The sequence below is a fragment of the Mastomys coucha genome, unplaced genomic scaffold (assembly GCF_008632895.1).
Source record: "Mastomys coucha isolate ucsf_1 unplaced genomic scaffold, UCSF_Mcou_1 pScaffold20, whole genome shotgun sequence".
Lineage (NCBI taxonomy): Eukaryota > Metazoa > Chordata > Mammalia > Rodentia > Muridae > Mastomys > Mastomys coucha.
This window is the reverse complement of record NW_022196903.1, coordinates 19,804,409-19,826,363: the sequence shown is the minus strand read 5'-3', so window position 1 is coordinate 19,826,363 and position 21,955 is coordinate 19,804,409. Positions and strand designations below refer to the sequence as shown.

Below are 21,955 nucleotides of genomic sequence, written 5' to 3'. Positions count from 1 at the left end.
CCTAGAAAAGAAGACTCACTAGCTCCCATTTTCTCCCCTCTCCCTTCCTCCCTCTCTCCCTTTCCTTCTCCCTTCCCCCATCTCTTTCTAAGAGAGGTTTATTGAGCACATTGCAATTACTCAATAGTAGGGACATAAGCAGAGAGGAATTGCCTCGGAGAGAGGGTGGGTTATGGGGTCTTTTATTTAAGAACTATTGTTATTTGGTTAGGACAGCCCACCATGCAACTCCTGAACACAGACCCTGCCATGGAAAGGAGAGCAGTCTTGATGGATGGGCATTTGTTTGGGGGCAGAGACTGAACTCAGTTATATCATTCAGCTACTCAGAGTTTGTGGCCAAGAAGCATGGACAAACTGATACTGCGGAAACCTCCTGGTGGAGTTTGTTCTGTTTTGTTGAGTTACAGCTTTCGTTCTAAATTCTTCCAACAGAGGAAACAGTTCAATCTGGGAAGCTGATTGGACGTATTTTCCTCATTAGTTTCTTGGAATTGAGCAGGAGCAACACAGGGAGGGCCACCCCTACCTGTCATTTGTTAACTCTAGCAGGGCCTCTGTGGGGAACCATAAAAAGAGAACTATGCTTTAGTTGAATGTGTTCTTAGCTAGCCCAGAAAGCTAAAAGGATCTGGGATGTCTCATGGTGGGGCTTAATAGCCTTGTCAAAGCATCATATTGAGATGGAACTGTTGAACCCAGTATGATGTCAGTCCTGGACAAGTCCTTGAATGAACAAGATCAGTCTCAGGAGGACTGACCAGAAGAAAAAATGAAGTGCTCCAGCCTGTGTGGCAGAGTCCTAGCAACCTTCCTGGGAGTGGTAGAAAGAAGATTAAGACAAACACATTTTGGGAGTGGTAAGAGGAAAGACACAAACTAAAGCTGAGATCTGGTGGGCCATGCATTTGGATAGCGATGTATCAGCCTCTTAGTTATTCAGTATATTTACATGAATGAGGAAGCGGGTTAGATAATCTTACTGGGTGTTCTCTGTATGGGAATAGCCTGGGGGGTGCGGGGGGGGAATGATCCTACCATCATTAGGACCAGGAATGTGGTTTCATCACACACTGATTTTTAGCTAAAAGTCAATTGTTTGTCAGCATCTATACTAGGACCCAGGAAGGCCTTGCCATTCCCCTAAGCCTGACCAAAGCTTTGCCATTCCCATCTGAAGTATTGGCCCGTGGGCATGCCCATAGGGCATTTTTTTTTTTTTTTTTTTTTTTTTTTTTTTTTTTTTTTTTGATAATTGATGTCTGAGTGGATAGTGTCATTTCTGGCCAGTGGTCTTGGGCTGTATAAGAAAGCTAGCATGGACCTGTGACCAAGCCAGCAAGCAGTGCTCCTCCATGGTTTCTGCTCACAGTCTTGCTGGAGATTTTTGACTTATCAGTGACATGGACTGTGTCCATGTGAAAGTTGAACAAACTTCCCCAAGTTGCTTTTAGTCATAGTGTTTGTCACAAAAATAAGAATGAAACTAAAACAAGTGTAGAAAAATGTCTGTCCTGCTGCAAGGTGCACAGTGAGAACAAAGATTGATGGAGAGAAATAAATCAGCCCTTCTGTATAGGTTAAGAGTAGTAGGCCCACCCCATTTCAGCCCTTCAGATTTCACCAGAGAATTGCCTTGGCCAGAGATCTGGGCTAGTGATTTTATTAGCTATTTTCTGTTGCTATGATAAAACAACATGACCAGAAGCACCTTAAGGAAGAAATGGTTTATTTCGGCGTTTGGTTCCAGAGGGATAAGAGCCTACCATGTCAGGAAGACATGGTAGAAAGCAGCGAGCATGGTGACTGGAACAGGAAGCTAAGAGCTCACAGCCTTTAACTACTTGTATGAAACAGAGAGCAAACTAAAAGGGCAGGGCTATGTACTCTGAAAGCCCATCAACAGTGCAATACTTCCTCTAGCAAGGCTATACCACCTACACCCTCCTGAACAGTGCCACCAAACTAGGGACCTTAAATATTGAAGTGTCTAAGCTGTGAGGTGGAGGAGGGGGGTTCTACATTCAGACCACTACTCTAGGACAGGGATGCCCTTCCAGTGAAAAACCTGTTAAAAAGAGACCAGGTCCTAGGGCTGCAGGAGTTATCTGTACAACAGGAAGCTTAGAATATACCAGTTACTCGGGCACCCAGCTTTGGTGGGCTCACCTCAGGTATCTCCAAGTAGAGAAGACAGTAGAGAATAAGAGGAGACCAGATCACTCACCTCTCAGGGTGGTGGCAAGCATGTACAGAAGAAGGTGTCCCAGGCTTGAGTCTGGAGAAATGTAAGAAGAGAGTTGAGATTACTGCCCTACTTACTGGCCACTAAACATAGCAAGAAGTAGCCAGCCAGCCTTGAGTGGATTTGGTCATTAGACCAGAGTAGAGGAAGACAACTTCATTGGATACACTAGAAGAAGCGGTAGATAAGAGCTGTAGCACAACTTCCTGATTTCTTGTGATTGAAGCGGATTAAATTGTCTTGCTAGACAGACTTATTGCATATTTTTTTTTAGTATGTCAAATACTAATATGTGTGTAGGGCTGGGGAGTTGCTGGGATCAACCCCAGGGTATCCTATCATTTTGCTTTTAACCTTTGTATAATTTGTGCCTTTAGGAGATGACAGTCTGGTAGTAAGACTTGCCCAGGACTGACATCATACTGGGTTCAACAGTTCCATCTCAATATGATGCTTTGACAAGGCTGTGAAGCCCCACCATGAGATGTCCTAGATCTTTTTAGCTTTCTGGACTAGCTAAGAAGGCATGTCCTAGAGTGGTGGTTTGGATGTGCTTCACATTTAAGAGCACACATGTTGAGAGGAAGGATCAGAACAGAGAGAGGACCCTGACCACTGATACAGTCTTTTTGTATCTTAAACCCCGTAAGAATGGGGCTGTAATGTACAATTCTTATTATGACTGGAAACTGTTTCCCTTACCATTTTGTTCACACTCTATACTGATCAGACATGTGGAAAATCATTTTAATAAGGGTGTCTTAGGGTTTTATTGCTATGAAGAGACACCTTGACTCTGTTACAATACATTATTACTGTTCTTTAGTGGAAGTGGGCTGTGTACTTGAAAATATGTATAATGAGGTGACAGGAGCACTTTGACTCTGGCATCCTCCAATAATCAGATCTTCCCAGCAACCACCGTGTCTGCCTCCCACCTTTTCCCAAACTGCTCACAAGGAATACATGGGAGAAGCAATAGTAGTTAACTCCACTACCCACTCCTAGGCCTTGGTATCAGGATTTAAATTCTAACTGGTAATGTTAATTGACCTTTGGTGAGCTGAGTTGGAAACCTTGGAGACTACCTTCATTCCGTGAAACTTCCCATCTAAACTTGAGGATTTACCCTAATCTAACAAACTTCAAGAGGGTGTCTCTGTCCTGCCTTAGATCAGTTAGTTCCCAGCTAAAGACAGCATTGGCGCTGAGCAGGTATCAACCCTCTCTGGCTATTTTGTCTACTTCTCTGTAAATTACTCTGAAATATGACTTGCCATGTTCCATCTGGGCCGTTCCTACTTCTGTTTGCCAGCCCTGGCAGGGCTACCTACCCTGTAGTGTCTTCTCTTCTCTCCACCTTCTCTCTTTTCCACTCCCGGTCTCTGCCTCAGACCCCAAGCCTGGGAACCAAAACCCTACCTACCTATCTCTCTTCTGCCAAGCTCTAGGCTGTAGGCATCTTCATTCAACCAATAGTTTTAAACTATTGGTCACTTGGTATAGTGAGAATCTCCTAGTCTCTGGGGGCAACCAGTCCTTGGGGGAGGTATTTAGCATTACAACACATAGCAAAAGACCATACCTCAACAGTGCCCCTCTTACCTGTGTCTAAGATGACTCTGACTAGTGGAAAACTCAGGAGACTACAGCAAGCCTTGCCATTGGTAGTTAACAGTGTTGTCATTGTAGGTGCAGGTAATTCTAAAAATCTTCAAGGTAACTTGCAGTTTGTTATGAATTTGCATTTTTAGCACCTCCTGAGACTTGAGTAAGGGTTATAACTTTTGAATGATCTTGCTCTGTATAACATACTGCTATCAATGAGGTTTTTGTTTATACAGTGTTTCTTTAGAAATGTCTTCTCCCCTCAAACCTGTTTTGATAATGGTAATAAGGCCTAAAGCTTTCATGATTTATTGCAAGTTGAAAGTATGTGTCTGTTATAACCAAAATAGAAAAAAGCTAGAACTATTTGTTAGGGGTCATAGGTTCCCTAGTATAAGCAGTCTTCAGTGTCCCTTCCCATTGCTGCAAGCAAGCCACCTCCTTCTTTATAACTTGAAACAGTGCCAGTTATTTCTCACCATTTGGCAAGTGAGCGCATCATTGGTGGCACCTAGTTTTTCTTTGATCCCAGGTTTTTAGAGCAACTCTGCCTTCCAGGAAATCAGATCACAATATACAAATACTTTCCAAACATTCATTTATTTGCTGATATACTTTCGGTCAAAAAATTATATGTACAGTTCCAGAGTGAACAGGAAAAAGACAGGTGGGAGCTTGGCTGGTGAGGTACCAGGAGTGAATCTCCAATCAAGATTTCCAAAGTATGGTTGTTTGTCTGTAGAACCACTGAGTTAAACTGAGTTTGGTGTTACCTTAGTAGTAGTGTTAAGTTTTTCCCCTCTTTGTTTCCTTCACTCCCCAGTCTCAGTGCCCCAAAGTGCCCAAGTGTTCCCCCGCTCTGTCCCCTGATCCATCTATTTTCATCTTTTAGGTAAAATAGTACTTTAAGAAACTCTTCCATTTATATTTCGGTTTTTATGTTTTTCTTGCATAATCACATTTCCCCTCTGTAACAGTGACAGTCTTCTTAGACTACTTGTTCACAAGGATTAAGTGTGTCCAGTTTATTTCTGTTTTCAACTTCTTTTGGAGTCCTTCTTCTATACCATCCTGCATATGTAGTAGATATCTAATAAACACTTGGTAAATCAGTATTCTTCCATAGTAGTTTCCGCATAGCTAATATGCAGTGATGGAGTGGTTGAAGACCCTTTTGAACATTGTGTCTGGTCCCAAGGTAATGACTGTTTTTGTCTGACTCCATTTTCTTCCCTTGGGATTCTGTTCATTAGTTTTGCTTTTCCTCTTCCCACAGCAGCTTCAGCTTCACTTTTGTTGCTGTTGTTTGTTTTTATGTTTTAACTTTCCAGATTCTGTTTTGAGGTTGATGTTAAACAAAAAGTAGTATTTATTTTAAAACTTCTTTACTGAGATAGATCACTTTATAATTACAAGAATTCAACCAAATATATTTTGTATTTGCTTACTTTTTTGCTCCTTTTTAGATTCTATTGAGTAGAATTTCATTCCCAGTAATGATGAGTTTACTTCATGTGTAGGTGTGGGGCATAGTATCAGTATCAAAATCAGAACATGCTATTCTTAATTAAATATTTGTATGTTGCATAGAGTATGGCTAGACTATAAGTACAGGTTTGCAAATGTATTTCAGATGCTGTGGGAAATTACAGTCTTTTACTGGGTAAGAAATCAGTGTGGAAAGTTATTCTACCTCGAAGTAAGACTTGTGGCATAACAGTAGTGGGTACACAGGAAAGTTGTAGAGAAACAGAAGAAAGAGCAGTGACTGCAGCCTACAAAGCCAGCCCAGGAGTTAACAGTGCTTGGCTGAAGGGCGGTGTGAAGAAAATCTCTTCACTTTTCCCAGGGTCCACCTCTCCCTCTCTTTGCTTCTGACTTGAAAGTTCTCATCAGGAAGGCTTTGCTGAGTTACTCAGTACTGAACTATCTGGAATGCATAAGATCTGATGGTTCTGATTCTGTAAACATGATGGTAGTGCATTTGTCTCTAGACTATTAAGACATAGATGTCTATCCCAAAGTACTTGTCCCTAGGTTGTTTTTCATTAATAAACTTGATTGTGAAAGATAAGCAGTAGAGTTGATTACCTTCAATTACCTTAAAGGCATGGAAGGAATCTTTGTACAAATTTAATTAAGGCACTGTTAATCTAATTCAAGGGATACTTGGTTTACTTTATTGCCTGGAATTTATATATTAAATGTTACATGTGCTAGCTATTTTTGCATATACTGTGGTTACTATGAATTAATCAGGAAAGGTTTTATATAATACTATAATGTGCCATTTTAAGCTTTGGCAGCTTAAAGTAGAAAATAGAGTGGATAAATTTATATTGATAGTAAATTTTTTAAAATATTTCTGAAAATTGCTTATTCTTGGGTTTTCCGTAGAATGGAGGGGGGGGTTGTCTGTAAAATTATAGCATAGTTGGGTCTTCATTGCATAAGCAGATGTTTTAAATTTTTGTCAATATTTAAACTTTTGTTTTTATTGCTTTGAATTTGCATATACATCCCGATAATGTTCTACAGTCTTCATATTGATGCTTTACCAATGGGCTTCTGACAATAGAGTTTCAGCCTCTAGAAAGAAGATTCTTTTTTAATTTTCTAAAGTTGTTAGGTTTTAGTAACATAAATAGGGAGACTGTTAGGTATCTTGGTATTTGGTGGTTTGATTGTTTTTTTTTTGATTTTTGTTTTTCTCTCCAGAAATACGCCTGGGCAGTACTACATCAGAGGACTATAATCTCTATGTTTTCACTTGTATACAAATTCTACTGGTTTTTTGTTTTTTGTCCCTCTGAGTGGTATTTGATGCTGTCTTTCTTTGTTGAAGTTTTCTTTGCTGAGGATGCAAGTGGTTCTCAAGCTTCCTAATGCTGCAACCCTTTAATACAAATTTTCATGTTGTGGTAACCACTAGCCATATTTAGTTTCTGCTTCATAACTGTAATTTTGATATTATAATGAACAGTAATGTAAATATCTAATATGCAGGATATCTGTGATCCCCAAAAGGGTCATGATCCACAGGTTGAGAGCTGCTGGTATAGAAGCAGGCAATTATAGGCATGTCTTCATCAGGCTGGCGTGTGCTCACATTCTTCAATATCATCATGCAAACTGGTGTACCACTTAACATATTGTTCATGTTCCTAGTCTACCTTCATAATTTTTAATAATGTTTCTTGTGGAAATCTCCCAGTTCTCGGCATGAAACTTAAGTGAATTTTTTTAATTAAAAATACAACATTGAACATGGTATTGAACATGGTAACCCAGAATGTCTGTATAAACTTCTGGTTCTTAGTTATCTACTGATCTTATATTCCTGATTTTGATATAATTAAAGGTTTATTTATATAATAGTGAAAAGGAGTTCTTTTGCCAGAAGGAAGTCCCTAGATGTAATTAGATGCTATCAATATACCATACCTCCAAGTCTTAATATAGTCTGCTGCTTATACAGTGCCCATATTTTATTGAACTTATCCATCATAAATACTTAATCAGATCCTTTTTTTTTTTTGGTTTTTGGGGTGTTTGTTTGTTTTTGGTTTGGGGGTTTTGTTTGTTTTTGGTTGTTTTTGTTTGTTTGTTTTTGTTTTTTGGTTTTTTTTTGTTTTGTTTTGTTTTGTTTTTTTGAGACAGAGTTTCTCTGTATAGCCCTGGCTGTCCTGGAACTCACTCTGTAGACCAGGCTGGCCTTGAACTCAGAAATCCACCTGCCTCTGCCTCCCAGATCCAACTTTTGGTTGTTTAGATTGTATATGCTTAAAAATTCCAGGAATCATGAAATGGAAGGGAACTGGTTGGGAAGAGTAGGATAATTTGGAAGTCAGGAGGACAAGAAATGGTTATGGGAGGTACATATTATCAGCATACATTTTCTGCCTTATGAAAATGTTATAATGGAACCCACTATCATGTATAATATATGCTAACTGAAACTGGGAAATGACTCATGAAATAATTTACTTTAATTTTACATTTACAAAATAATTGTTTTTGTAGCTAGTTCCTTGTATTTTGTTTAAGAATTAGATTAGTAGTATAGAAGCTGTAATTGTTATTTTCAGATTTGTTAGTGCTGCCTCTATGTGAGTGCCACTTTAAGAGAAATAAGTAGCTACCTTCAAAATTTAACATTAAAAAAAAGTCCTATTGTTTTATAGAAGTCAGCTTTTCCTGATAGGATTGTCCCACCATTTAAATGTCTGTGTCCTCAAAATGCAGTGTAATTAAGGGGATGTGAGAATATAGAATCTGAAGTTGCAGTTTATCTATATGACTCGTTTATTGGCTTTAGTGTGTTTCTTGAGTGTAGAGGTTAAAATGGCAGTAACCATGGTGATTACATGAGTTTGATATTTCTATTAATATAATATAATATGCCTATTTCTAGATACAGTTTAAGAATCAATAAATTCAGGGGCTGGCGAGATGGCTCAGCAGGTAAGAGTACTGACTGCTCTTCCGAAGGTCATGAGTTCAAATCCCAGCAACCACATGGTGGCTCATAACCACCCATAGTGAGATCTGACGTCCTCTTCTGGTGCGTCTGAAGTCAGCTACAGTGTACTTATTTATAATAATAAATAAAATCTTTTTTTAAAAAAAAAGAATCAATAAATTTGACTTTTCAATAATTATTAAATTAATTATAATGTTAAAAAGAAAATGAGTGTTCATTGAGTCTCTTTCTGGAAGCTGGCGTTAGTTGGGTGGTCCTGGCTTAGTGCTTCACGGAGGTTGGGTCAGGATGTCAGCAGGGGCTCTGAGTGCTCTTTTGAAGGTAATGGCTGTCCACTTGGGATTTTGCAGACTATGTCTTCAGCAGTGGTGCAATTATATGCAGCAGATCGGAACTGTATGTGGTCAAAGAAGTGCAGTGGTGTCGCTTGTCTCGTTAAGGACAATCCTCAGAGATCTTACTTTTTAAGAATATTTGACATTAAGGTAAGTTTAGTTTTGATTTCATTTTAACATTTTTGGTGGTTAAGTTGTCTGCCTTGGTTATAATTTAGTCTAGATGTTCTGATTCCTTGTGTGTGTTTAAATTGATATATTAGGAAAGTGAGGTTTGTTGTTGATACCTAAGTAGGGAACCGAGTTGGAGCCCATATAAGAATATTGAGATATTTATTCTCTTAACTATGACTTTGTTTTCTGCCCTTTAGTCCTCTGCTATCAGACACAGTTTTTTGTTTTTATTTTTTCTTAACATTTTTTAATGTTCAATGTGATACTCTGTGCATTGCTTCCAAACATAAATCTTATCAATGTTTGCTTTGAGTCAGGTCAGAAAAGACTATGTAGACTATGAGGAAATATCTGTGACCTTGATAAGTTTTGGTTATGCTAGTCTAGTCTAAAAGCTGAGTTTTTTGTTTTTTGTTTTGTTGGTTTTAGGGTTTTTTTTGGTTTGGTTTGGTTTGGTTTGGTTTTTTTTTTTTTGGCTTTGTGAGACAGGATTTCTCTGTGTGGCCCTGGCTGTCTTGGAACTTCCTTTGTAGACTAGGCTGGCCTTGAATTTGCAGAAATCTGCCTGCCAATTCCTCCAGAGTTCCGCCACCATCTGGCTATGCTGGATTTCTTTATTTTTATTTCTTTTTTAACTTTAATTTTACTTACTACATCCATCTTAATGCCCACCTCCCAGTCATCCACATCCTCTCACAATCCTTCCCTTACCCCCCTCCCCTTCTCCTCTGAGTAGGTTTCCCCCCCACCCTCCATATCTCCTCACCCTGACACTTGAAGGAAGGTTGGGCTAGGTTTCTTTATAGGTTGACTTGATTTTTTCTAGTGAAATGATCACACGTTCCTGCAGACACAGTCTTAAAAGGAAAAAAAATTCTGAAACAAACTGTTAGTTTTACATAACTTTTATTACACATTGTTACTATAGTTGGTCTATTTTATTACCGTTCTTACTATACTACAAGTATAAATTAAATTTTATTGTAAATATGTTTGTACAGGGAAAGGTGTACATAGGTTCCAGATGTCAGTGGAATGCCTTAGAATATGTGCCTTAGTAGACTGCACTAGGGATGTATTTTATCATCTCACTGTGTCATAAAGAATAGTACTTTTTATTTAGGCCTTTTTGTCTTGGACTTTCCTCACAGCCTCTTATTCATCTTGGTCATTATAAATTAGTCATTTCAGGGAACAGCAAATATTTTAGTTTGTATATACTGTTACTTATAAAAGTGATCATTTTGCTAAAGGGAAGTCTCCTCTATGCCTATAAAAATATCTTTCTGCAGCTAAGCCTCCATAGTTAGTATTTAGATGTAGCAATGAGTATAATAGGACAAAAAGTACATACATAAATAAAATCTGGCATTGAGCCTGGGCACTGCTACTGTGTGATGGTTCTCTGGATCCCAGCTTACAAACCTGTTGTAAAGCATTGCATTGAACTGAAACTGAAGTTATGGTACTTTAGTTAATGCTTCTTAAAATCTGTGGGTCCCAGCACATGGCTTAGAGATGTGGAATGTGCCCATCACCAACACTGACTGACTCCACAGACAGTCATTTTAGGTAAGAAAGAATATGTGCATAGTTTGAAAGAGAACCTGCAAGTAGCTTTTTATTTATTGTCAATGATAAGCACTCTTTCAAAACAGAATAGCTGTACAACTGCACTAAAAAAGAAATGCCCACTGTAGCGGTCATAAATACATTTATAGCAGATTTTATTTTTTTCTTTCTGTCTTTTAATAAGTTAAACTTTATCCACTTATTAGAGTTTATCAAGGACTTCCAAGAAGATTTAATCTTCATTATTTAGGGACTGTTCATTTACAGAGTAGGACCCAATGTCACCATCACAGTTGTGGGCTACATTCCAGTGACGCACACACATTGCCTGCTGCCTTCTGTGGATTCTTCTCCTTTGCCTCAAGTGGGGCAGGTCTTGCAGCCTCTATACCCAGCGCTCTCCTCAATAAGCAGCGATGTGTGTACATGAGCAAAGCTCCTAAGTGCTGGCCGGCCTCAACTGTTGATTTTTCATATTTTAAATTTGTGATGTAGTTGGAGTTTGGGATTTCAAATTTGCAGTGATTATACTTTTCTCACTATTAATTCTGGCTGGAGATCACCATGCTTACTAATTATAATTAACCACCTTTGGCATGAAGAATAAATATATCTCTTACACTGTGTCTGTAGATCTCTTACCTCTTGGTTAACTTTGGTGTGTTTTAATCACCCGTCTTGCTGCTCCGTGATTGGTAGTACTTGTACTAGTGTTTCCTTAAACCACTCTGCAGAAGTCTTAAATTCAAAGATTATTATTGAACAGCCCAGAGAAGGTGTATGTGATTATTCTGCATCTGTAAATTGAGGAAAAGAGTATCAGGTATTACTGTAGTATTTGGTAGAACATAGCCTAAAACTTAGCTAATGGAGCTACACAGTGGAACATCTCACTTGCTTAGGGTAATATTGATAATCTAGTGAGCCAATGCTTGCCCTGTTGAATGAAACCACTTATAAACAGGTTACTGTATTGTGCATGTACATGACAAATATGTTCTTAAAAGTCTTTGTTTATAGAAACAGTACCTTTAAAGAGGTGTCTGCTTTTAGTCCTAGAAGATTTTATTAGTAGATTTTAACTTTTCTTCTTTTCTAGGATGGGAAATTACTGTGGGAACAAGAGCTATACAATAACTTTGTATATAATAGTCCTAGAGGATATTTTCATACCTTTGCTGGAGATGTAAGTCCTGTTTTCTTTTTGTCTTGATAATTTTTCTGTTGGCTGCTGCCTTAATTACTTTTCTATTGCTGTGAAGAAATACCATGGGCAAGGCAACTTATAGGGGAAAGGGTTTATTTGGAGCTTAGAGTTTCAGAGGTGAATACATGACCATCATGACAGTAATCACAGCTACAGGCAGGGAGGCTCAGGAGCAATGAATGAGAGCTTCCATCTGATCCACAAGCATGAGGCAGAAAGAGCTAACTGGGAATGGTTCCAGTTTGTGAAACCCCAGAGCCCACTCACAGTATCCTCAACACTCCAGCTAGGTCACACTTCATAAGTCCTTCCCAACTGGGGACCAGACATTTAAAGCAGTGAGCATTTGAGGGTCATTTTCATTCAGACCTTCACAATTGCCTTGTTTCAACCTATGTTGTTTATAAAGTTCTGTTGAAATCAAACGTAATTTTTTTTTCTGAAGACAAAGTATTTTAGTTGTTAAGTTTCTGCCAAGTAAGGAAGCTTTTTCTGATAGTCTTTCCCTTTTCTGAGCTTATTGCCTTAAAGTCACTTAAAATATAACTTTCCTCCTTTACACGTGTTCTTCTGTGGATTGCCATTATTTTTGTTATCTAAAGCTAAGTACATGTACTTTGTTGTTTGTTCTTTTTGATGGGAATACTTCAGACTTGTCAAGTAGCTCTTAATTTTGCCAATGAAGAAGAAGCAAAAAAGTTCCGAAAAGCAGTTACAGATCTGTTGGGCCGACGACAAAGGAAATCTGGTAAAAACCTCCTTGCTTTTCCTTTTTCTTTCTATACATAACATGAGCCAGCAAACGGGTTATGAGACAGATGTGATTCATTAGCTGTTACTGTCAAGGACCAGCCTGGGCTTGGAGAGGGGTTACTGAGAGAAGGGGTGTCTGACAGTCTTGAAAAGAAAGATTCAAAGTCAAATCATGGGCCCAAGCTGGTAGGTTCTGATGGCATGGCTTTTATTGCATTCTGCTAGCTCATCTCATGCAGACCAAAAGCCTAGTTTTTCATTTACATATCAATTCAGTTATTTATTCCAAGTTTCCTTTTGATTAACCTATGAATCAGTATCCCATGATCCCTCCAACCCTTTGATTCTTAGGAGACAGCAAGCATACATTTTTTCCTTAACATTGCAAAAGAATTCAGAGATAGACCCTGTCCTGAAATTACCATTTCCAACTTGACTGAGCCTAACCTTGCTCTATCCCAGGCTGACTTTGAACTTAGGAATCTGCCTGTACCTGTGTCTGCCTATCTTTGTACCTTTCTGACAAGGTGGCTCAAACTGGCTCATGCATACATAGCCTTTGTTCCTTTTGATTCATGAAGCCTCATAATTCATATTGCAATTTTATTTTTGCATAGTTGAGAATCTCAAACTTAATGTATGTAGAACTCTTTCCCATAGCCTTAAGGACTGTCCTGAAGGTCCCAGCCTGTACCATTTTGTTGAGACATAGCCACATCCTCAACTCATGGAGTCATGCTGTTTCTAACCATCATGGAGTCACTAACGTTAGCAGGGAGGACATTCCTCACAGGGAAAGAGTCCTCCACTTGCTAGTACTGCTTCCAGAAAATCTGTACACAAACAAGCTTTAAGCCCACAGCAGCCATCTACACTCGTGGAGGCTTACACCTGGGCCCTGTTCCAGGGACAGAAGCCATCTCACTCTGTCCCCACCAAGGCCACACTGGGTTCGGCATGTTACTGTATGAACTGTGGAAATCTGGCTTTATTTCCCATGTGCATAGTCAATGGCTAGTGTTTGTTGCAGCACAGTTAAAGTATTGTGGCAGAGTTCATGTAGCCTGGAGTATTTATTGTCTAGCTTTCTCTACAACAAAGTTCCATGGTACCTGCCTCAAAAGAAATATTTTTATTTTGGTAAGCTTTTTTGCAAATAAAATTAAATGAAATTTAAATTTAAATTAAATTAAATAAAATGGTCACTGACTCTTAAATTTGCATAATTAATAGCATTTAAAAAACAAATTTAAGTATTTTTTGATTTGTAAATGAATACTTTTCATTGCAGTTCTACTCTTTTTATATTTTAAGTAAAAAATAATAATTATCAATATTGCCAAATACCCAGTGTTCAAATATCCCAGTGTATTTAAATTTTTTATTGTTGTGAATTTTACATCATGTACCCCAATCCCACACATCTTCCTGTCTATCCATATCTGCCCTCCACCCTTGCACCCTCCCCCAGATAGAAGCAAAACAAAGTCTCCCCACAGACACTACAGCGTGTCACACAGATACCCTTTGGCCCAAGCAGCTTTACTTGCAAATGTTCATTGCAATGAGTCATTGGTTTGCTTTGAGGCCTATGGCTTCTGTGATGCTTTGAATACTAGATGCTCACTGGGACTCTTCCCTCTCTTCCCCCTCCTCCTTCCCCCTTCCCTCCCCACTCTTTCCCTCTCCCCCCTCTCTCTCCCCATCTCTCCATCCCCCCTCCCTCTTCTCCTGATGCCCAGTGTGTGTATGTGTGTGTGTGTGTTCATGCGTGCATGTGTATGTATGTATGAGTGCACAAGCGCTCAAGTGAGTCTGGTGTGCTCAAGTGGGTCTGGTGTGTAGAGGCATGAAAATGGTGTCGTGTGACCTTGTGTTTCTTCCTTGATCACTTTTTTACATTGAGTCAGGGTCTCTGGTTGAACCTAGAGGTAGCCAATTCTGGCTCATCCAGCTAGCCTGCTTATTCTGGGGTTCCCTGTCTCTGCCACGTGCAGAGCCTTTTCATGAGTTCTGGAATCCTAACTCTAGGCCTCACACTTGCCAGGCAAGCGCCATTATCTACTGTGTCATCTCTGAGTCTTCAGAGTTGTTTCTAGTGACATTTTGTAATGGTCATCTAGTGGACTTTTGTGAAATCCTTTAGTTAAAATAAGTAACATTTTTGAAGTGAAAAAGAATTGAAAACAGTTATTTAAAGTAATTTATGTGAAACAGATAGGTAAGTGCACGATGCCTTTTACCTAGTGTAGGAATTCTCCTGCTTATAGTGGCTGTCTAAACTTTAGGTGAAGTGTTTCAGCTGCTCAGAGAACATGGCCTTAAGGATCCAGCTGAGTTGGTCACTGTTGGCTGGCTCTTCATACTGAGTCAAACCCTGCCCCCTTCTTTTTTACCTTAGTCACATGGCTCTAGTAATAGGTTGATCTGTTATCTTTCCCTCAATATACCATTTGTAACCTTTTATATCTCTAAGGCTGTCTCTTTAGTGTTACTGGTTCCATGTTTTTGAAGTAATTCTGGAATTCAGTTATAGATTTAATTGTCCTGTATAAGGCGCTTGCAGTTCACTAAGTTATAGGTCCTTTTTAGTAGGATTTGAACACTGTACTCCTCACTGTAGTATGAGTAGTCCTATGCTACTAAGATGTCCCGCACTCCGCATATCAACACTGTTGTGTTAACATCACTAGCAAATGTCTCACAGGAGCTGCAGATTCTTTTTTATTCAGCCAAACTTTTCTGATTTTGTTTTTTCACTTAAATGGCTTCCAACCAAGGAAATGTGTCTTCAGAAATTGCTCTAAAAACTTACCTTTTATTTATCTTAGTGGATTTTATATTTACATAACTATTTTGCATGTAGAGATTATTATCATTATGAAAACTAAAGATTGATAGTGTAGGAATTGCATCCTTTAAATGATAATAGTATTGCTACATCTGATTACAAGATGGAACGTTACATCTATGTATTCCATTGGTAGGATTTTTAATTTAGCCACCAATTGAATGTTACTGGTGGGGTTTGTTATTTATAAGCTGTTTATTTTAATATAGTAGTCACTAATATTTCTCTTATAATTTCAGAAAAGTTTATATTAGAAAAATATGTAGAAAGTATATTTACTTAAAATTCTTTAAACCAGTCAGTCACTCATGGTTGTACATGTCTATAACCTGAGCACTTGGGAGGCAGGTGCAAGAGAATTATGAATTTGAGGTAAACCTGACCAACTTAGAAATTGCTACCTAGAGAAGACCTGTCTCCAACAAACAAAAAATAGTTGAAGTTTGCTTTGGTGTGGGGAGGTGGTCTTTGTCTCTTGCATTATTTGGAGATTTCATTTTAGATTTGTGTGTGTGTGTGTGTGTGTGTGTGTGTGTGTGTGTGTGTGTGTACCCACCCCTCAAATGCCCCTTAATTTTGTCTGTCTTTCCCCATATTCCCTCCCACTACCCTTCCCATTCCCACTGGATCCTCCCAGAAAACCCTACCCATCTATTCATAAATATTTATTCTATTTTCCTTTCCTAATGATGTCTCTCTGTTTATTTTAGTCCCTTACTCAGGACCTACTCTCTGGTTCTTTGAATAAACTGTTGCTTGGTTGTCATTAGCTCAACAGCTACTCTCTACATAGCATTGGTTTTCTAGACTGCTAACTGTTGCTTCCCATGCTCTCTCTGCACACAGTACTTTGAATGTAGGTTTTATCATGCCACCGTGTCACCGTCCTCCCACCTGAGGGCTACTCCAGCTCACAGCCTTCCACTGTAAGGCTTATCATGGCAAATTCCTGATAGACTTGTTAAGCGGCTCCATTCCCTGTCCTCTAGTCCAGTGTTCATGGCATCCCTAACACGTACTGAACACGCTTTTTCTTTTATTTATTTGGATATCTTCATACTTATCTTCTTCAGAAAGAATCCTTAACCATCTACACATTACCTCGAGTAAATTTTAATGAAGTATATTATAAAGATTTTACTTTTGTTAGATATTATGACTGCTTTTAATACTAGTTTTTTTTTCTAACAGAAAAAAGACGAGATGCTCCAAATGGTAAGCTTTTGATGATTATTGACAAAAAAGTTTTAAATTACAATTTAGTTCTTGTAGAAATATGTATATTTGTTAGTGATAGTTATAAAAAGTAGACTAATTTGTTCTTATTTTCAATTATGGAATGATAGGCAAAGCTTAGAAATGTACTGTTCTTAGTTTGTTTCCTAACATGAAGCAGAGGTGTGTAGTGTGAAGGTGGCTGGTATTCTCTCTGTACCCACAAGGTCATTGTTTAGAATCTGCATGTGCTTAAGTCTTTCTGAAAGGTATTCTGTTTTATTTGGTGTGTGTGTTCATTTCTTTTCAAGGTTTTAAAACACTTCCTTTATAACATATTTTAATATTTGTCATGTGTTATGTGACATACTTTTTTAAATGAGAATTTAAACATGAATTTAGTACTAACTGTAGTTGCATACAACCTCTCTTTTGAGTTTGGTAATGAGCTCTTAAATGTGATGGATAATTATTCTTTCCTCCTACTCCATGTGTTTTTCTCTGGACAGAGGGCCCATTGCTTTTATCACATTTGATTGTGAACCTTGTAAATTCCTATTGCTTCAAGAACCTTAATTATAAGAGGGAATGTAGTTGCTGGTTTTTCAGTGAATCCCAAATCTTCCTTCAGAACTTAAAAAGATTATTTGGGGAAATTTGTATAATACAAAATTCCTAATATAGGATGACTATTGGTAATTACTGAGGTCTGTGACCTTTACATAAAAATGGGTTTTTAATTTTGAGGTTAAGTTTATTTTCCAGTTACAAAACATGAACCAAAGATAGATGTATCATTATTTAACCTTTTAATTTTTTAATGGGTAATTGCCTTCAGTATTGTTTACTCTGTACCAAAGTTTGATATAGTTTGTCTTTTGTGTGGAAATATTACTAATAATGACTTACAGGGCTGTTGGGGGATATAAAAGATAATCAAAATGCTTAGCATCAATAAATGTTAATTATTGTCATTTACCACCTCCCAAGAATTATTCAATAATCTTCTGAAGTAGCTTCGGTTTTACTCCTGGGTAATAGATGAAAAAAATAGGAATATATAAATTAGTTGCTTCACTGTTAAGATGGGGGGGAAGATTTCTTCCCCAAGTGACCTGACTCTCATGAGTAGGCCTTAATCACTGTTGTGTTAGAAATAACTTTAAAGGAGAATCCAGGCTTAGAAGAGTGTAAATAACACATCTCAAGTTAGGAATCTAGTATGTGGCAGAGGCAAAAGAAACAGGTGAATCCTGGATTGTTCATCTGTGAACCTTTAATGCAGTTTAGAAGTTTCTCTAATAGATGTCAATATTGTAATGTTTGAGTGCTAATTGTAAAGGCCTTGTATGAGGGCCATCTAATTTTGAGAAAATAACTTAAAATATTGAAAAAATAGATGCATGAATCATATAATTAAAAAAGTTGGAAACATTTTAATATGCACAACATGTATTTGTAAACAGGCACCTAATTGCTGTGATAAATATAGTTTGAATATTCCTTCTGAGTTACTCATAATTTTCATGTCTTTCTTGGATTGTTCTTGGGTAGGTGGGTTGGTGGTTGTTTTTGAGACCATCTGTTTACACAGCCCTGACTGTTGTTCTAGAACTTACTATTTAGATCAGGCTGGCCTTGAACTCACAGAGATCTACCTGCCTCTGCCTCCTGAGTGCTGGCATTAAAGGCTGCTCTTGGTCTTAAGTTTTTAGTTTTATAGTTTTAGCCATTTGGTATAGTATTACTAAGTTGTTTTTATTAAATAAATGAAGGGTTTTTGTTTTTGTTTTTTCATAGTATTGTTAAAGGGCAAAATTATGCTGCTAGTATTGCCAATATATTCATCCTTTCAGCTTATAAAAATATATAGTATACCAACATATCACATATTTAGTAGTGAGTGATGAGGTGCATTGTGGGAATTTTCTTTTTGGCTTTTTCAGTCCAGCAAGTTTTGATCTCTCTACTGTGGAAAGCAGTAGCTTTGATGTTTTACCTTTACTGCATTTTGATGTGTCACCACTAGGTGGCAGTGGACACCTTAACTGTGGTTTGCTCTGTTAGCTTATCAAATCTTTTTAAAATATAACTATTAAAAAGACACTTTATGTAGAAGTTACACGTAGTCCTAAAATGTAATTTTGTTATCTGCCTCAGTAGGCCTCTGTGCCACCTATTTCTCAGCCCTCTGACCTTAGTACAATGCACTGTTTTCATTATAATTAAAGAAAAACTTAAGTTCCTTTAGATTTGAAATTAAGATTATAACTTAAATTAACTGTCTGTTGTCCATAAATGTATTGAAACCTATTTTTTTGTGACAGTTGTCTTGAATTAGGAAGGTGTAGCTTGTATCTTCCTGTCCTCATCACTCACTCGCTTTTGGTTGTCTGTTGTTGTTGTTCATGAAGATTATGATGGAGCCAAGTTTGGCCTTCCAAGGTTTTGTTCCATTCTTAAACTTTCTTTAGAAATATATGAATTGTTTTTCCAAATAAGATATAAATCAGGCTTTCAGATAACTTTAATGATTCCAGTACAATTGAGATTTTCAACAAAATTGAAGAATTTTAGTTAAGTGATATTAAGTAATGACATATATAGCCACTAATAATTTAGCAGTTCTCAACCTATGGGTTGTGACCCCTTTGGCAAAGCTGTCTCCAAAATACTGACATTACAGTTCATAATAGTAGCAAAATTATGGTTATGAAATAACAACAAAAATAATTTTATGGTTGGAGGTAACCAAAACATGAACTGTATTTAAAGGCATGCAGCATTAAGAAAGTTGAGAAGTACTGCTCTAATTTATTAGGGTTTCTGTTTGATAAAACAACTTCCCTAGTTAGGGAATCGCTAGGAGAATTCATGAGACTCAATATATAATTGTTCTTATTGAACATACCCACTGTAGTGGAGAGATAGCAAGCAAGATAAGCACAGAAGGCTACATGGGATACATTCCATAGATCTCTGTCTGGTGCTACAAGCAGTGGGCTGCATCTTCCAATAGTACTTAATTTTGTGGACATATGTACAGTGTTGTCTAAAGAAAAGGCTCATTAGAGATACAGTGCCTTGTGTTTTCACACAGCCTGCTACCATGATTCCAGGCTCTTCCTAATGAAGAAAGCAATATTAAGTGTAATTAATTAATTGTTGGCACAAAGTTTGGACACAATGAGCCTACCTTCTCAGGGAAAGTGAGAGTGTTTTCAAAGTTCTGTGTCTCACTAGGCAGCTAAGATGCTGTCTGTTTTAACTACGTTTCCATTGCTGTGATAAAACAGCATGACCCAGGCTACTTATAAAAGGTATTTAATTTGGGGCGTACAATTGTAGAGTGAGGGTTAGAGTCCACGTCCATTGTGGTGGAAAACATGCAGCAAATGGGCCAGCATGGTACTGGAGCAGGAGCTGAGAGCTTCTGTCTAACTGGGAGTGGCACGGGCTTGTGAAACCTCAAAGTCCTCTTCCTTGACAAACCTAACTTCTACAAGGCCACACCTCCCCCATCAATCACCCCCAATAGTTTCATCAACTGGAGTCTTAAGTATTCAAACATGCTTCATTCAAACCAATGCAAAAGTCTCAGCTTTGATTCCTATCTATAACTAGTAGTAATATTTTGAAACATTTTGAAAATTGTAATTAATGTAATGAACTCAAAGGAAACTTGGCCTGAGAGAGTTTGTCAGAGAATTGTATATTAAAGAATGTATTGACTTAAAGTTTGGGAGATCATAATAATTTTTAAGTTGAATATTGTATTGAGACTTTGATTTCTTAGGGAACCTTTGTGAATTATAGACAAGTTGTGGAATACATCATTTAGTGTCACTCCTAAAGATATTACTGACATTCTCTAAAGGTCCTTAGGTACTTTTACCATTTGGTCTTTGCAGTTCTGAGTGTTAGAATTTCTTGTACTTTAAATATTAGAGCTGTGTGCCTTCAGATAGCCAACTTGCATATATACTAATGGGAAAAGATTAGAGGACTTAAACCTGACAGGTTGGGGGGGTGGTTAGTAAAAAAAAATTATAGCATTTTTTTAATCATAGGTAGATAGCTTGAAACATGACTTTTCTGTTGTATATATCATTTTATCAGAATTACAGTAAAAGACAACATAAGGGATTAGGTTTATATAGATCAATATACTTCATGAAATTTAATATTAAGTTGTAAGTAAGCAGCCATAGGTTAAGTCAAATATAGCAAATTATAAATTATGATTCTATAAAATTATTTTCTTAAATTGCATGCCTTTCATACCATTTTGGCTCTCTTTGTAGGTCCCAATCTACCCATGGCTACAGTTGACATAAAAAATCCAGAAATCACAACAAATAGGTTTTATGGTTCACAAGTCAACAACATCTCCCACACCAAAGAAAAGAAGAAAGGAAAAGCTAAAAAGAAGAGATTAACCAAGGCAGATATTGGAACACCAAGTAATTTCCAGTAAGACTCATCTTCTGTGTTCTCATCATTTAAAAAAAAAGAAGACTGATCTTGCTATACTGCCTAGGCTGGCCTTGCATTTGGGATCCTCCACCTTAGCTTTCAGAGCATACATGGAATTCCAGATGTGCATGCACTATGGCACCCAGCTTGGTCTTCACTTTTTTTATGTCCTCTGGGCTGCATTTTTAACTTCTTACAAAATTTTGGTTTAGGAGGTTCTTTGTACTAGTTGCTTTTCTGTTGTGGTGGTGGAATATTCAACAAAAAGCAACTTGGAAGAGGAAGTTTATTTTGGTTACTTTTCTAGAGGGGAGGTCAGCCATCATGATGGAGAAGCTTGGCTACAGGATCTGAGAGCAACCTGGCATTGGGGTGCAGACAGTGGGGCGGGTCTATAAAACTTGAGTCCGTCACCAGAGATTCCTATCCTAGCAAGGCTCTACCTCATAAAGGTTCTGCCACCTTCCAGATGACACCACCAGCTGGGGACAGACTGTTCCAATACGTGAGCCTATGGGGGGCATATATCCAAAATATAATGGGGACCATATATGTGTTCATCAGTTTTGGGGTTTTGGTGGGGTTTTTGAGTTGTTGTTTCTGTTTTGCACAGAGAGAATGAATAGATTAGGACAAAGTAAGAACTCCAAAGGAACGGGCTTCCAGGGACGAATACCCATGTCTAGTCCTTTTTAATAGAGCTGTCTTGAGACACTTTGGATCTTCTGTGTCACCCAAGCTGACCTAGAATTCCAAGTGTACAGGCATGTGTGTACTCCCAAGCCCGGCCTGTTCTATAAATCTGACATTTTACTTTTCTTCTGAAGAAATTAGATGTAATTTTTTTTTTATTTATTTAATTCTTGAAAATAATGGGGTTTTTTTTTTTCACTTTGATGTATAAACAGCATGGAGGATACCTGTAAGAATTGTCTAGAAGCAGAAGAAGTTGGGCGGTATACAACACATTTCAAGTATTTTTATGCATTATTCCTTTTTCTTTCTTTTTTTTTTTTTTTTTTTTTTTTTTTTTTTT

At 37.8% G+C, this 21,955-nt stretch overlaps 1 protein-coding gene across 3 annotated transcripts in view; it reads left to right on the top strand.

Moving 5' to 3' along the window:
• Wasl (WASP like actin nucleation promoting factor) overlaps positions 1 to 21,955 on the top strand; it is a 54,141-nt gene that overhangs the window by 19,518 nt on the left and 12,668 nt on the right. For 2 of the 3 annotated variants that reach the window (XM_031381303.1, XM_031381301.1), the window contains exons 2-6: positions 8,687 to 8,821; positions 11,517 to 11,603; positions 12,276 to 12,372; positions 16,420 to 16,443; positions 20,748 to 20,916. In XM_031381303.1, coding sequence (XP_031237163.1) covers positions 8,687 to 8,821; positions 11,517 to 11,603; positions 12,276 to 12,372; positions 16,420 to 16,443; positions 20,748 to 20,916 — 512 coding nt within the window. Of the gene's footprint in view, positions 1 to 8,686; positions 8,822 to 11,516; positions 11,604 to 12,275; positions 12,373 to 13,037; positions 16,399 to 16,419; positions 16,444 to 20,747; positions 20,917 to 21,955 lie in introns of those variants that run through there. The other variant, XM_031381304.1, reaches the window with a different exon arrangement.